General features: G+C 40.1%; 1 protein-coding gene across 1 annotated transcript in view; it reads left to right on the top strand.

Moving 5' to 3' along the window:
* Positions 1-17027, top strand: part of aldh4a1 (aldehyde dehydrogenase 4 family, member A1) — a 34160-nt gene that overhangs the window by 634 nt on the left and 16499 nt on the right. The window contains 4 exon segments of the mRNA XM_034167528.1: positions 10043-10136; positions 10258-10350; positions 12449-12496; positions 15313-15468. Coding sequence (XP_034023419.1) covers positions 10043-10136; positions 10258-10350; positions 12449-12496; positions 15313-15468 — 391 coding nt within the window.

The following is a 17027-nucleotide window of genomic DNA, read 5'->3' as shown; positions in this document are numbered from 1 at the left end:
AATCTGTTTATCTTATTTTCTGGATTAATGGAAAAAGTTGTTTCACCCAGAAAATGATTCAAAATGTTTATCTGCTTTGCTTAAGATTGCTTCCTCAAATGTATTGTTTGTGCACAACTCAAAGATACTCAGCTTATAGTGCAAGAAATTATTCACATTTAAGAAGCTGAAATCTGAGTATTTGAACTTTTTCAAAATTACTCAAAACTGTTAATCGATTATCAAAATTGTTGGTGATCGATTTCAATAGATTTAAATTGGAGAAATTGTGCACAGTGCACGCTTTTCATTTTGTATCACCAATTATACAGCTTCATGATGAAGTGGTATAGAGGAGGATTTAAAAAAAAAAAACATCTGAAAGTTTAGCTACAAATTTCCAGAAGGTACATCTGAGATGCAAGTCCAGATTTGATATGTTTTGGTGAAAGAAAATCCTTCTGGGTCATTCCATGGGAAATCATCAGAAGCCTCCCAGGTCACTGACTCAGATTCTCATGATCTTGTTTTTGTAAGTACTTACATATGACTGATGAGCAGTGTTGTATAAAGTACCGGAAAATCACACTTAAGTCACACTTAAGTAAAAGTACAGATACCCATTAAAAAATTACTTTGGTAGAAGTTCAAGTCACTGATTGAAATGCTACTCAAGTAAAAGTTAAAGTATCTAGTATTTATTGTACTTAAGTATGACAAGTAATGTACAAGTAAATGTACTCAAGTATTGAAAGTAAAAGTACAAGTAAATGTTAATAATCAAAAACGGACTGATTTTTTTATATTACAAAGTTTATCTAGGCTTCTAAATGACTGCTAGTATTAGTCAAAATACTGAAAATTGCGCACATCACACAAAAGCACTTCAGAAACAAGGTTTCAAAACCTAAACAAGAGTAGGCTACTCTAGGTGTTCACAGGAAACAGTTATTTATTTCTGTATGTATTTATTTATTTTCATTGTTACATGGTTTTATCTTTCCTGTTGTGTTTTGTTTCATTATGTTCTTTTTGTCTCTTTCTCTAAAATTGCATTGTAACATTATTAGTCTATTATTATTGACTATTATTGTCTATTATGTAGACTATTATTGTTGTTGCTATTATATATGAATAAAAATTAATTTAAAAAAAATTACAATTTGAGTCTTTTACGACAACGAACACTGAGCCATTAATTATACAGAAAACAAATCAACACAAACGTGCTAATGCGAACAGCTTAATGCTAACTTTAACATTGAAAACGCCATAGACATGCTAACGCATTAAGTTATAAAATACATCTATCAACTGTTTCAGAAGACCATAACAGGTCGGTTTAATATAAAAATATTAAATATTACTCACAGACATATGCTCTTCAGGTTTTAGTGGGGAAAAATTAGGATAAAGCGAAATAAAACAATCAATCCAAGAATCGTAGATCGAAGCACTGCTTCGACCTGTGAATCACTGCTTCGATTGGTTCAAGGTTCAAAGCAAAGCCGCGCTGCAGAAAAGTTGACTACAGACCCGCTGCAGGTTTGTAATCAAAGTAGAGAAATTATCATTTTCCTGACAAACACCCCCCAAGTGCGCAACTGCAAAAAAGCCTACCGGACATGCCTCATGACTAATCGACCTGACTTCGTTGCAGTCACTAGTAATCAGTGGTGTCTCTGGGTGAAAACACAACTTTTTTCGTGTGTGTGTGTGTGTGTGTGTGTTTTGTTTTTGTTTTGTTTTTGTTTTTGTTTTTTTTGTAACGAGTAACGGCATGGCGAATAGAAAATGTATCAGAGTAGAAGTATGCAATTAAGGTCAGAAATGTAGTGAAGTAAAAGTGAAAGTAAGCTGAATTAAAAAAAAACTCAAGTAAACTACAAAGTCTCCCAAAACGTACTTAAGTACAGTAGTGAAGTATTTTTACTTCATTACTATACAATACTGCTGATGAGCACATGCAAAATATTTCTGCTTAATTCCAAGTAGTTTTTTTAGATAGAATTTTTTTAATAAGGGTACCCACAATCCTATTTTTCACTCGCGAATGCATTTTGAGCTTTCTTTCATTTTTAAAAGGCATTATCTCAGCTAAAAATGCAGATATAAAGCTCAAATTTGGAATACACCCTATTTGGGCACCCCACATACAGTGGTAAATTAAAAAAATGGGATACAGAGCTAATTTTCATTTTGTAGCATCACAAAAATGGCAGTTTGTCCATTCCCGCAAAAAAATTCAAAATTTCAAAGAGCTGTACTAAAGAAGGGATTCAATGGATAATGTTCATATTGTAGAATACATACGAGGGCTGTCAATAAAGTTACGGTCCTTTTTATTTTTTTCAAAAACTATATGGATTTCATTCATATGTTTTTACGTCAGACATGCTTGAACCCTCGTGCGCATGCGTGAGTTTTTCCACGCCTGTCGGTGACGTCATTCGCCTGTGAGCACTCCTTGTGGGAGGAGTCGTCCAGCCCCTCGTCGGAATTCCTTTGTCTGAGAAGTTGCTGAGAGACTGGCGCGTTGTTTGATCAAAATTTTTTCTAAACCTGTGAGACACATCGAAGTGGACACGGTTCGAAATATTAAGCTGGTTTTCAGTGAAAATTTTAACGGCTGATGAGAGATTTTGAGGTGATACTGTCGCTTTAAGGACTTTTCACGGTGCGAGACGTCGCGCAGCGCTCTCAGGCAGCGTCATCAGCCTGTTCAAGCTGAAAACCTCCACATTTCAGGCTCTATTGATCCAGGACGTCGTGAGAGAACAGAGAAGTTTCAGAAGAAGTCGGTTTCAGCATTTTATCCGGATATTCCACTGTTAAAGGAGATTTTTTTAATGAAAGACGTGCGGACGGGTCCGCGCGTCGGGACGCAGCCGCCGCGGCGCTCCGCCACAGGAAAAACACCTCTGTTGAAAGCCTTAAGGACAAGTTGGAACATGTCCTGCCTGTTAAACAATTTCTCATATACTCACTCCACTGAAAGCCATCAAAAGCCGCCTGGATTTTACAAATGGTTATCAACACAGAGGTGTTTTTCCTGTGCCGCCGCACCGCGTCGGCTGCGTCCCGACGCGCGGATCCGTCCGCACGTCTTTCATTAAAAAAATCTCCTTTAACAGTGGAATATCCGGATAAAATGCTGAAACCGACTTCTTCTGAAACTTCTCTGTTCTCTCACGACGTCCTGGATCAACAGAGCCTGAAATGTGGAGGTTTTCAGCTTGAACAGGCTGATGACGCCGCCTGAGAGCGCTGAGTGACGTCTCGCACCGTGAAAAGTCCTTAAAGCGACAGAATCACCTCAAAATCTCTCATCAGCTGTTAAAATTTTCACTGAAAACCAGCTTAATTTTTCGAACCATGTCCACTTCGATGTGTCTCACAGGTTTAGAAAAAATTTTGATCAAACAACGCGCCAGTCTCTCAGCAACTTCTCAGACAAAGGAATTCCGACAAGGGTCTGGACGACTCCTCCCACAAGGAGTGCTCACAGGCGAATGACGTCACCGACAGGCGTGGAAAAACTCACGCATGCGCACGAGGGTTCAAGCATGTCTGACGTAAAAACATATGAATGAAATCCATATAGTTTTTGAAAAAAATAAAAAGGACTGTTACTTTATTGACAGCCTCGTATATCTGGGGTACTAGTTATATGTGTGTAAAACATTGTGGTCATAACTTGAAGGGTTTTTGAATTATTGACGCTTGAAAATTGAACATGATCGTAGAATGTCAAAAATAGGCCTCCAGTCTCTTTATGATTTGACCTTGTGGGCAAGTGCTCAGCCACTTCATAATTTTTTGTGGAAAGCATATTGATATACCAGCTTTATGTCAAAAAAATTTTTTATCTAGCTCAAGAGTCAATAATTCAAAACCCTTCATGTTATGACCACAATGTTTTACATACATATAACTAGTACCCCAGATATGTGTATTCTACAATATGATTATCCATTGAATCCCTTCTTTAGTACAGCTCTTTGAAATTTTGTAATTTTTTACGAGAATGGACAAACTGACATTTTTGTGATGCTACAGAATGAAAAATTAGGTCTGTATCCCATTTTTGAAATTTACTACTGTATCTGGGGTGCCCAAATAGGGTGTATTCCAGATTTGAGCTTTACATCTGCATTTTTAGCTGAGATAATGCCTTTTTAAAAATGAAAGAAAGCTCAAAATGTATTTGCGAGTGTAAAATAGGATTGTGGGTACCCTGATTAAAAAAAATTAAATCTAAAAAAAACGACTTGGAATTAAGAAGAAATATTTTGCATGTGTTCATCAGACATATGTGGGTATTAGTAAAAAAATATATATATATATATCTATCATGAGAATCCGAGTCAGTGACCCTGGAAGATTTTGGAAAATCTGGTGATTTCACATGGAATGACCCTTCTCTGCTCTACTCCACTATGAAGCGAAGAGTGGTGATGCAAAATTCAAAATTTGCACTGTGTGCAAGTTCTCCAATCACAGCCACATAAGCATATAACTTCTTCTGGGTTGTCTGGGTGTCTTGGTGCTTTCCTCACTCTTCTCCTTCTTGCACAGTCACTCAGTTTTTGAGAGCTGTCTGTTCCATGCAGATTTACCATAGAGTGCCATGTTTGTATTTCTTCATAATTGATGTAAATAAAGTCCAAGACATATTCAGTGGCAGCTTTGAAATCAGAGAGCCTCATCCACAACTACCACAAAAGACTCCAAGCTGTCAAAGGGGGCAACACACCATATTAAAAACTGGGGTATGTACACATTTGACCAGGGTCATTTGGGTTGTTTCTGTTGTCATTATGATTTAAACAGAGTAAACACAGTTGTTTGACAATAAATGGCTTCACCCAACCACTAACCATAAGTGAAAAAAAGTTTTTGTGTTGTCTTTCATATTCTATGAAAAATGGCCAAAAAAAAAAAAGAATTTTGCAAGGGTATGTAAACGTTTGAGCACAACTGTATGGTCAGTTTAATGCTTGGGTGCTGCATTCTGACATCAACCTCTCTCACATTCGTAGTGGGAATTTCATGTAACTTGGTACAAAATACAAATCCTTGTTATAGGTTGATAATACCCATATTGTACAAGATTGACGCATTTTGGCAGAGCTAGGGCCCTTGATGAGCAAACCTAGGCACTACCAATTTCACGAGTTGGTTGCCTACACTTCGAAATCGACTCTTCTCACATTTTTAGGAGGAATTTCAGGAAACTTGGTAGAAGTCCTTGAAATGTTATCAGAATGTAGCCAGGATTTGTACCAAAGCAATATTTGCCAGGAGGCGATATTATGCTCTCACAGCACTCTTGCTTACTAGTTTGGGAAGTCCTGCAACGTATACTCCACTGTGACTTACATACAGAAAAATTACATTTTTTATTGATAATAAGAGTTGCAATGACTATTTACATAGGACTTCCCCAGGAATCAAAGCACTAAATATCATATACTGTCATAATAAAATAATACATCCTAAAAGGTACACTACAGCAATTCATTAAAAACCCCAAATTATACAGAAAAAAGGTGTGACTTATATTTCAGTGCAACGTATGCTCCTGTGCAACCTATATGTGGGTTTTCCTCTTCAAGAGGCATTTTTTTAACAAGTGCAACTTTCACTCCTGAAAATATGATAATTCTTAGAATTGCTGTGAATGAAAATGATCACTTTTACAGCTAGTTTTCCTTTAAGAAATTAGGGGATGGAGCATGAACATGAGGGAATGGAACAGAAACATTTTCAAGTAACTCAGTGTATTTTGGATATCCTTCATAAACAAATACAAACTCTATGGTACTATATCTGACTGGAGTAGGGAGTTCTCAAAAACTGAGTTACTGCTAAAAGAGGTTTTCGTGAGGGAAGCCACCAAGACACCCATGACAGCTCTAAAGGAGTTGTTGGATTCTGTGGCTGTGACTGGAGAAACTGGATTGTGCAGCTTTTACCCGTTGTGTCACATCATCACAGTGGAGTGGAACAGACACAGATTTTCACACATAAAAACAGAACAAGTGTTGGCTTGAGTCTCCTATATGCCTTCTGATAATCTGTAAATCCTTCTTTCTGCCACTCCACCGTGAAACTGTTTAACTGGTGGCGCAACAGACAAAGGTTGCCCTCTGCACTGTTTCTCCAGTCACAGACACTGAAACCGAGTAGTGCCTACTGCTAAGGGTAATAAAGTATGTCTTTCCATTGTTATATGTGCAGGATTTAGTAATTAGATGTGAAGAGTTTATGTGCCCCAGTCTTTGTTTCTTTCTGTCATACCATCATGTTTGTCCAATTACATTTGCAACAGTTGTAAAAAAAAAAAGAAAAAAGTGTAACATCTAATATTTTTTGGGCTTGCTGATTTTTATTGTTTTCACAAATGGTGGCCTAAGTACAACAGCAGATATAGTGAGGAAAATAAGTATTTGAACACCCTGAGATTTTGCAAGTTCTCCCACTTAGAAATCATGGAGGGGTCAGAAATTTTCATCTTAGGTGCATGTCCACTGTGAGAGACATAATCTAAAAAAAAAAAAATCCTGAAATCACAATGTATGATTTTTTTAAATAATTTATTTGTATGTTACTGTTGCAAATAAGTATTTGAACCCCTACCAACCAGTGAGAATTATGGCTCACACAGAACATTTGAACACCTGTGAAAATCTATGTTAATATTTGGTACAGTAGCCTTTGTTTGCAATTACAGAGGTCAAACGTTTCCTGTAGTTTTTCACCAGGTTTGCACACACTGCAGCAGGGATTTTGGTCCACTCCTCTATACAGATCTTCTCTAGATCTTTCAGGTTTGGAGTTTCAGCTCCCTCCAAAGATTTTCTATTGAGTTCAGGTCGGAAGACTGGCCAGGCCACTCCAGGACCTTGAAATGCTTCTTACAGAGCTCCTCCTTAGTTGCCCTGGCTGTGTGTTTGGGGTCATTGTCATGCTCGAAAACCCAGCCATGACCAATCTTCAATGCTCTTACTGAAGGAAGGAGGTTGTGTGCCAAAATCTTGCCATACATGACCCTGTCCATCCTCCTTTCAATATGGTACAGTTGTCCTGTTCCCTTTGCAGAAGAGCACCCCCAGAGTATGATGTTTCCACCCCCATGCTTCACGGTTGGGATGGTTTTCTTGGGGTTGTTCTCATCGTCCTAACAAAGGGTAAGTGGAGTTGATTCCGAAAAGCTCTATTCTGGTCTCATCTGACCACATGACCTTCTCCCATGCCTCCTCTGGATCATCCAGATGCTCACTGGTGAACTTCAAACGGGTCTGGACATGTGCTGACTTGAGCAGGGGGACCTTGCTGCCCTGCAGGATTTTGAACCATGACAGCATCATATGTTACTAATGTAATCTTTGTGACTGTGGTCCCAGCTCTCTTCAGGTCATTGACCAGGTCCTCCTGTGTAGTTCTGAGCTTTGTCAGAATCATCCTTACCCCACAAAGTGAGATCCTGCATGGAATCCCAGACCGAGGGCGATTGACAGTCATCTTGTGTTTCTTCCATCCATCCATCCATTTACTTCCGCTTTATCCGGAGTCAGGTCGTGGGGGCAGGAGCTCAAGCAAAGCCGCCCAGACCTCCCAATCCACACACACCTCCCCCAGCTCCTCCGGGGGATCCCCAAGGCGTTCCCAAGCCAGCCAAGAGATGTAATCCCTCCAGCATGTCCTGGGTCTTCCCCGGGGCCTCTTCCCAGTGGGACGTGCCCGGAACACCTCTCCACCGAGGCGTCCAGGGAGCATCCGGAAAAGATGCCCGAGCCACCGCAACTGACTCCTTTTGACGTGGAGGAGCAGCAGCTCGACTCCGAGCTCCTTCCGAGTGACCGAGCTCCCCACCCTATCTCTAAGGGAGCGCCCAGCCACCCTGCAGAGGAAACTCATCTCGGCCGCTTGTACTCGCAATCTCATTCTTTCGGTCATGAGCCAAATCTCATGACCATAGGTGAGGATCGGAACGTAGATCAATCGGTAAATCGAGAGCTTTGCCCCCGCTACTCAGCTCTCTCTTCACCATGACGGTCCGATACAGCGACCGCATCACTGCAGATGCTGCACCGATCCGTCTATCGATCTCACGCTCCATCCATCCCTCACTCGTGAACAAGACCCCGAAATACTTAAACTCCACCACTTGAGGCAAGGACACTCCACCGACCTGAAGAGGGCAAAGCACCTTTTTCCGGTCGAGAACCATGGCCTCGGATTTGGAGGTGCTGATTTTCATCCTGGACGCTTCACACTCGGCTGCAAACCACCCCAGTGCACGCTGAAGGTCCTGATTTGACGAAGCCAACAGAACCACATCGTCCGCAAACAGCAGAGATGAGATTCTGTGGTTCCCAAACCAGACCCCCTCTACACCCTGGCTGCGTCTAGAAATTCTGTCCATAAAAATAATGAACAGAACCAGTGACAAAGGGCAGCCCTGGCGGAGGCCAACGTGCACTGGAAACAGGTTTGACTTCCCTCACGATACGTTTGGGCCTGCCAGGTCTTACCGGTTTCCTACCCTCCCAGCGGATCCAACTCACCACCAGGTGGTGATCAGTCGACAGCTCTGCCCCTCTCTTCACTCGAGTGTCTAAGACACGTGTGTTTCTTCCACTTTCTAATAAATAATCATAACACTTGTTGTCTTCTACCAAGCTGCTTGCCTGTTGTCCTGTAGTCCATCCCAGCCTTGTGCAGGTCTACAGTTTTGTCCCTGGTGTCCTTAGACAGCTCTTTGGTCTTGGCTATGGTGAACAGGTTGGCGAATTCCCAGCCAGAATTCTTGCTGGTTGGTTGGTGTTCAAATACTTATTTGCAGCAGTAACATACAAATAAATTATTAAAAAATCATACATTGTGATTTCCGGATTTTTTTTTTTCTTTTTCTTTAAGATTATGTCTCTCACAGTGGACATGCACCTAAGACTAAAATTTCAGACCCCTCCATGATTTCTAAGTGGAAGAACTTGCAAAACCGCAGGGTGTTCAAATACTTATTTTCCTCACTGTATGCTCAGCATGCAACTCAGGAAAATCCAGAGGTACAAAAACAAAGTAGTAATGGAGGCTTGGGTGTGTGAAGAATAAAATGTAGCTACATCTGTTTCATTGTTCACCCAGTGACCTTCAGCTCACTATCTTAAGTTTGGATTAGTTAATCATACATGAGCCAGCAAACATCTAGTGACAGGAAAATGTTAAAGGCAAAGAGGCACAAATTGGAATCAGGCATTGGAAGTTCATCGATAACTAGAAGGCACTCACTCTGACCACATATTGCTTTCTTCTGGATCCAAAATTGTAAAGGCTGCCTTTAAAAAATGTGAGTAAGCTCAGCTTTAGCATACCTTTTGTTTCAGTGCCAGTGGTTAAGTTATGCATTGAAATAATAGTTAGTGTTTAAGACAACAAATTAACTTAAGTTTTTAATTATTACAGTGTATGTTCCAGATCATATTCATAAAGAAATCACTCATTTTTTAAGGCTATTATCTGTCTGTTCACCAAATTTCATCAACATCCTCTCACAACTTTTTGAGTTAAATGCTGCTATGTGACAAACATTCCTGTGGACCTCAATTCCACAATATATTCGTATAGCCTCCAAAATGTATTCACATATTTTCTATAACATTAGCTATAGCAAACAAACAAACTCTGGTGAAAACATTAAATAAATAAATAAGAGGCACTAAAGTCATACATCACTGGTGCTTTGTGTCAACAAGAGCTTCATTTATTGAATTTAATGGAAATGTAGAGTGTAATCTTCCAAATTCTAAGTACTGCAGAATAAAGTCACGATACTACAGTGCCTAACTGCTGAAAAGCACGCACTAACCTTCAAAAACAAATTACACAATATGTTGATTTAGCTCTTTGGTGAGTCAAGCTCAGAACTGCTGTAGGATTTTCTGTGTATTTATTAAACAAGTCCAAAATCCTCCCACCGTGACCAGGATTCACGTGGACAGAGAAAGTCAGCATGGTGTGATGTGCTGTTTCTCACAGTTTCTCTCTGTGTGTTAAGGTTCAAAACCTTCCCTTGTGCAGCTGTGGAGGTGAAGAATGAACCAATCTTAGACTTCAAAGAGGGGAGTGCAGAAAGAAAAGAGCTCCTGGAGGTTAGGTTTCTTGTGTGTTTACTTCATAATACCAAATATGGTCCTAAATGCAGAGTCAGCATTTGCACCTGTAGATTGTGAATTTCATCTCACCTTGTGTGCCTTACTCTTGTTTTGCTAGGCCTTAAACAACCTGAAGGGGAAGACCGATGAGGTTCCATGTGTGGTTGGAGATGAACATGTGTGGACTAAAGACATCAGATACCAGTTATCTGTGAGTGGAGTCACTGGCATGCAGTGTAAACCAGTGCTGTGGAAAATAAATGTGCCCCCTTGAGAACTACATTATATTGTATTATATATTATATTGTATAATGTATTGCTCACTATTATTATTATATTATTATACATTATATTGACTTTTTTGTTGTTGTTTTTTTGCCCACAACAAAACTAAAAACGCACCCTTTAAACACAGAGTGAAAACAAATCTCTAAAACTTTGAGATATTTATATAAGATACCAGGTCAGATCTTGGCTCACGTCTCCCATGTGCCTTATGGAAAGCTGTAACTGAAATTTCACATATTTTTTAAGACCGCCTGAGTCTGTATCAGTTCAATTCAGTTTATTTAGATAGTGCCAAATCATGACAAAGCTGCCTCAAGTGTTCTGGTCTATCCCCCGTCTGAGCCTTATGTCTTGTCTGTTAGTTGTTGTGGTTTTCTGTATTGCACCCGTTAACCTTTCTTGAGTTCCACTTTAGTTTTCAGCCATTGTTCCTTGGTTTTGTACTTTGTTAGTTTGTGTTTCCAATTTAGCGTGGTTATTATTTATGGTTTGTTTTAGGAGCTACTCGCCCCAGGCTTCTTTATGGTTTGATGTTTCACGCTATCACTCCCTTTGTATGTGTTTGTAGGTGCGGTCCTGTCACTTGTTGTTCCTTCACAGGTCTGTCTCATCCCAATGACTATACCTGTCTCTCGTCTTCTCGTTGAATGTCACTATTTAAGTTTGTCACCGTTTTGCCCTCACTTACTGGGTTATTCTGGTTTGTTCTACTCCTGTCTGGTCCCTGTCTGCAACTTTGGGTTCAATCCTGCCGAAATCATAACATCAAGGCCCTTCACATGGGTAAGATCTAACCTTACCAGCTCCTCTGAGCAAGCATGCAGGTGACAGTGGTAAGGAAAACTTCCTCTGGCATTTTTCGTGGAAGAAACCTCAAGCAGACCAGACTCAGAGGATGAGCCACTGCTTAGGCCAGTCTACCAATTAACAGAGACAAGAAAACAAAAATAGGAAGACACAAAACATGAATAGGATACAAATAGCACAGTCAGATCAAGTGGCAATAAGAGTCCATATCAGATCGATTTGGAGAAGTCCAGAGTCTGAGATTCTGTGTTGCTCCAGTTCTCATTTTTGTACCGCAGCCATTTGTTCAGCATGCAGCGCCAAACTCCCCAATCCTAGGGCCTGGTCTCAGGAGTAGTATCTCGGACAGAGGGAGAAGAGAGCAGAATCAATCAGATGACACTAACAGCACCCAAGGCATTAGTTTTGTTAGCAGTAAATCAACAGAGAAGTAGAGAGGGTACTAATGTGGTCACCTGCAGCGAGCCCTCTAAATTCAGAATTTAAATATAATGAGAATGAGACCTGCTCTGCTGTTAATAACGTAATTTATAATGAGAAAAAAATCGACTCCAACAACTTCTGATGTGAAATACAAAAGTTGCATTGTGACCATTCTCTCCAGTTGCAGCCACAGAAGCCGATAACTCAGAGTTGTCAGGTGTTTTGGTATCTTCCCTCGCTTGTCTCCTTGCATGGTCATTTTTTACAGCTGCCTACTCCAGACAAATTTACCATCCAATAATATACTGTTTGTAGTCCAAAATGTATTCAGGGACTTGGAAACGTTCACATATGCATTTGATTCATTGTATCATATCAACAGGGGCACATAATTATGCATACCGTTGTTTTTTAAGTGTTGATATTTTTGCTCAGTTTATGGAATGTTGCACAGATTTGTTTCCACTGGTGTGTTCAAAGGGCACAATATTATAATTTTTAATATAAAGAAGTCTGAATTCTTTTTTTCTTTTTAATTTGACATGATAAAAAAAAGTAAAAAATGTATAAAATCTCCATGGGGGACAGCACTGTAACCTCTGTTTGTGCAGGATGTAGTTCCGGATTGCAAAAATTTGCAATATTATCTGTTTCTAGCTGCATTTTCTTTTTCACTTGATAAAATGAATTATTTTGGTCATATCTCAGATAATTCGATTAATTAATAAATATTTGTGTAGTGCATTGGCTGTTACAGTATTGATGTTGATTTTCTTTGTTTCTTCTCAAAGCCATTCAATCACTCGCATAAAGTGGCAAAGTTCTGCTATGCTGAAAAGGTAAGTTGTATCAAAATATATTCTTCAACCACATTATAGTTCTGGGGCCTGAACTACGAAGCGGAGTTACTGGCTTATCAGGGTAACTTCGGGAGTAAGTTGATGACGTGTGGAGTAACTTCCCGGTTAACCCGTACTACGAAAGGTGGATAGGTTTTGATCGAGGTATGCTGCCATGGCAATTTATGCTGTGTGCCAAACCTGCTCCGAGCAGGTTATGTTCTCGGTTAGCTTGAGGTTTTCGCTTAACCACTCCCTTTATAAGTACCGTCCATCCACCTTCAATCACTCCGAAGACAATGCCGGCCTACCTGGATGATCCGTTTGATATTGGGGCACAAATTGTGAGGGGCTCGCTTCGCAGGGCGAGGGTTTTTAAAGACCGCCAGAATCCGCTGACATACCCGGACGATATTCTCTATGAAAGATATAGATTCTCAGCCGAGGGAATTCGTTATCTTTGTCAGCTGATCGGGCCAGAAGTCTGTAACATCACCCATCGTACACTGTAAAAAAAGACTCCTGTTTTTACAGGAAAACACTGGCAGCTGTGGTTACCAGGGAATTCCTGTACAAAATACAGCAGTTAAATGTACAGAAAAAGAGAGCTCTTGTTTGTAGATTTAACAGTTCTTTTAATGTGAGTCAGCCGTGGTTCATTCACTGTAAATCCATATACCTATTATGTCTGTAATGTTATCTACTGTGCTGCTGCATGTTTTACAGGAATTCCCTGGTAACCACAGCTGCCTGCATTTTCCTGTACAAAAAAGTCATTTTTTACAGTGTAGCAATGCCCCGACAATCGAGCAGATAATGTGCCTTGTGCCTATTTTGCCAGTGGACAATTTATGTATTCCATCGGTGATGCTGAACATCTGAGCAAGAATACTGTATGTCGTATGATTCGCAAGGTAGTACTTGCTCTATCTAAACTGTTGGATGCATTTGTCGTTTTCCCTGGCCATTTATCCGCAATGCAAATCAAAGAAGGGTTTTATGCAATCGCGGGTAATTACTAATGTCAAAATAGGTCTAATGCATGTCCATTAATTAGGCGAAGTGGGGCTTATCAAGCTATGAATATTAACCTACCGTTCTGAAGGATGTTTTTATATTTCATCTTCACCTGCTGCCAGGTGCGTTTGGCACTGCTATTGCATCTGAAATATTGACAGGATTAGGAATAGCAATCATACAGTCAAGGTAGCCTATTTAGGAAACATTAAATTCACCTAACATTTATTAGTAGGCCTATGCCCACTTCAGAATCGTGTTGCATCTGGGTGTAATTAATGAAAGAAGGTCATTTTTTTACACATATTAGACATTCCACAGGTTACTCATCTGTAACAGATTTGGGGAACAATTCAATTGTACGTATGCATTTACCCGATCAGCAATACGTTGCCAACAAGGCTGTCTTGCTTTATTGGCAGACGATGTGTTCGATTTCCCCCTTAACATTAATTTAAATTCCTCATAGCTCCGCATAATAATCGTGCATTCTTCTTCGGTAAAGTAAGGTGACTGCGCCATCATTGAAAAATGGTGACATGTGCTGCAACCTGCCCCTTTTATGTGAACGTGCACAAACTCCAATTAGGTTAACACAGGTTCAACAAATCAACATCTTATTCAGTGTCGTAGTACCGATTAACACCACTTGAGGAAACCAGGTTTTGTCAACCCCGGTTTAGGAGATTGACCCTGGGTTACATCTGAGTAAGTTAACCCCGCTTCGTAGTACAGGCCCCTGATCTTTAATGGTAATTATTTTGGTCTATTCTTTTTTTTATCAGTCTAAAATGGGTTAAATTATCTGTTGTACTTCCTATTTGTACAATTGTCAGTTTTGGTTGGATCATTCTCTCAAATTGTCTTTGACCAGTGGTGTCCAAAGTATTCCAGAAAAGGCAGAGATTGTGCAGTAAAATCACCTGCTGGAGTCAGTGGCTGCAAAGAAAACCTGCACCCTCTCTGCCCTTTCTGGAATACTTTGGATACCATTGTCATAGACTATTGATTAACAGCTACAAGCTCTTGGAGATTAACTTCACTATTTTTCCATTATAAACATGATTCTGCAGTACACACCATTTTTGGACGGTATAATTTACCATGGTGTTTGCATGTGGGAGGGCCCAGGGCCAGGCATCAGCACACCCCCTTTTTGAAGAAAGTTGCTTAAACGCCCACCTGAAATTAAATTAAATTATATGGAATACAATGAATGACAAAAGGAAAAAAAAATGGACACAATCAGGTGAGTTATTTGTGATGAAATTAGATATTTTATTGAAATTGGCATTCTGATGTACATGATATATTGGCTATGCTCATGCATCAGCCCGCCCCCTCTTGAGACAGAATTTCACATGGAGAGCCCCAGTGACCTCTGATGGAAGAACGGGGTATATACGGGTGCATATTCAGGTGTCTCGCATAGTTCAGTGATTGAACAACAGATAAAGGTTTCTCATGATGAATGTCCTTCTTGAAATGTGGTTTAGTTCCACAAATACCAGTTTTACACTTTCAAGCTCTTTAAAGTTTTTCTTGTCAGTGTTGAATCTTTTTTTCTCTGGTTGAATGTCCAACAAATTCAACTTTTTCGTTTGAAACCAACACACCACATACCATATTTTGAAGTCCTGGAAAGAATTTGTGAGAACTATTGAAACAAATCTCTGAATGTATTGTGTGTGTGTGTGTGTGTGTGTGTGTGTGTGTGTGTGTGTGTGTGTGTGTGTGTGTGTGTGTGTGTGTGTGTGTGTGGCCGGCCATCTTCTTTTGCTTCAATATGGTTGTCATAGGAAATGATCAATAAAGCTATCTTGGCATCTGTGGCAGCGCGGAAAGAGTGGGACTTGAAGCCTGTTCAGGAAAGAGCTCAGATTCTCTTCAAAGCAGCTGATGTGATCAGCGGATCAAAAAGAGCAGAGATCTTAGCAAAGACCATGATTGGGCAGGTAAGGGCGATTTAAATAAATACATAACATGATTACTCCTTAGGACTGCGTATCATTCAGAAATGGTCAATACTGGTACCAGCACTGATACTTTGACTTCGATACCAATTCCTGAATGATATACAGTACTTTTGTCAATATCAGTTGATATATTAATAGCGAAGTGGTGTGTGTGTGTGTGTGTGAGAGAGAGAGAGAGAGACTTCAATCACGGAGAAACTGTGTAGAGTTGACATTTGCCGTTTGGTAGGTTTATGTATTTTGGGTCAAGGATGAACGCAGCAAAAACAGAAAATTGACAGGACTAATATTTTTGGAGAAATTAGGGATATTAGATAACAGTGAACAATGGACACTGATATCACCGTTAATCAGTCCCTGGTAAGCAGACCAACTCTGAACAAAGGTAATAACTCAACCTTGCCAGTTCTTAAACGTGACATCAACTAAATGTGGCAAATAATAAATACAAAGGCTAACCCACACAGACCAGGGGCCTGTACTACGAAGCTGGGTTACTGGCTTATCAGGGTAACTTCGGGAGTAAGTTGATGACGTGTGGAGTAACTTCCCGGTTAACCTGTACTACGAAAGGTGGATAGGTTTTGATCGAGGTATGCTGCCATGGCAATTTATGCTGTGTGCCAAACCTGCTGCGAGCAGGTTATGTTCTCGGTTAGCTTGAGGCTTTCGCTTAACCACTCCCTTTATAAGTACCGTCCATCCACCTTCAATCACTCCGAAGACAATGCCGGCCTACCTGGATGATCCGTTTGATATTGGGTCACAAATTGTGAGGGGCTCTCTTCGCAGGGCGAGGGTTTTTAAAGACCGCCAGAATCCGCTGACATACCCGGACGATATTCTCTATGAAAGATATAGATTCTCAGCCGAGGGAATTCGTTATCTTTGTCAGCTGATCGGGCCAGAAGTCTGTAACATCACCCATCGTACACTGTAAAAAAAGACTGTTTTTACAGGAAAACACTGGCAGCTGTGGTTACCAGGGAATTCCTGTAAAAAATACAGCAGTTAAATGTGCAAAAAAAGAGAGCTCTTGTTTGTAGATTTAAGTTCTTTTAATGTGAGTCAGCCGTGGTTCATTCACTGTAAATCCATATACATATTATGTCTGTAATGTTATCTACTGTGCTGCTGAATGTTTTACAGGAATTCCCTGGTAACCACAGCTGCCAGCGTTTTCCTGTTCAAAAAAGTCATTTTTTACAGTGTAGCAATGCCCCGACGATCGAGCAGATAATGTGCCTTGTGCCTATTTTGCCAGTGGACAATTTATGTATTCCATCGGTGATGCTGAACATCTGAGCAAGAATACTGTATGTCGTATGATTCGCAAGGTAGTACTTGCTCTATCTAAACTGTTGGATGCATTTGTCGTTTTCCCTGGCCATTTATCCGCAATGCAAATCAAAGAAGGATTTTATGCAATCACGGGTAATTACTAATGTCAAAATAGGTCTAATGCATGTCCATTAATTAGACGAAGTGGAGCTTATCAAGCTATGAATATTAACCTACCGTTCTGAAGGATGTTTTTA

The sequence above is a fragment of the Thalassophryne amazonica genome, chromosome 3 (assembly GCF_902500255.1).
Source record: "Thalassophryne amazonica chromosome 3, fThaAma1.1, whole genome shotgun sequence".
Taxonomy (NCBI): domain Eukaryota; kingdom Metazoa; phylum Chordata; class Actinopteri; order Batrachoidiformes; family Batrachoididae; genus Thalassophryne; species Thalassophryne amazonica.
This window is presented reverse-complemented; position numbering and strand designations above follow the sequence as displayed.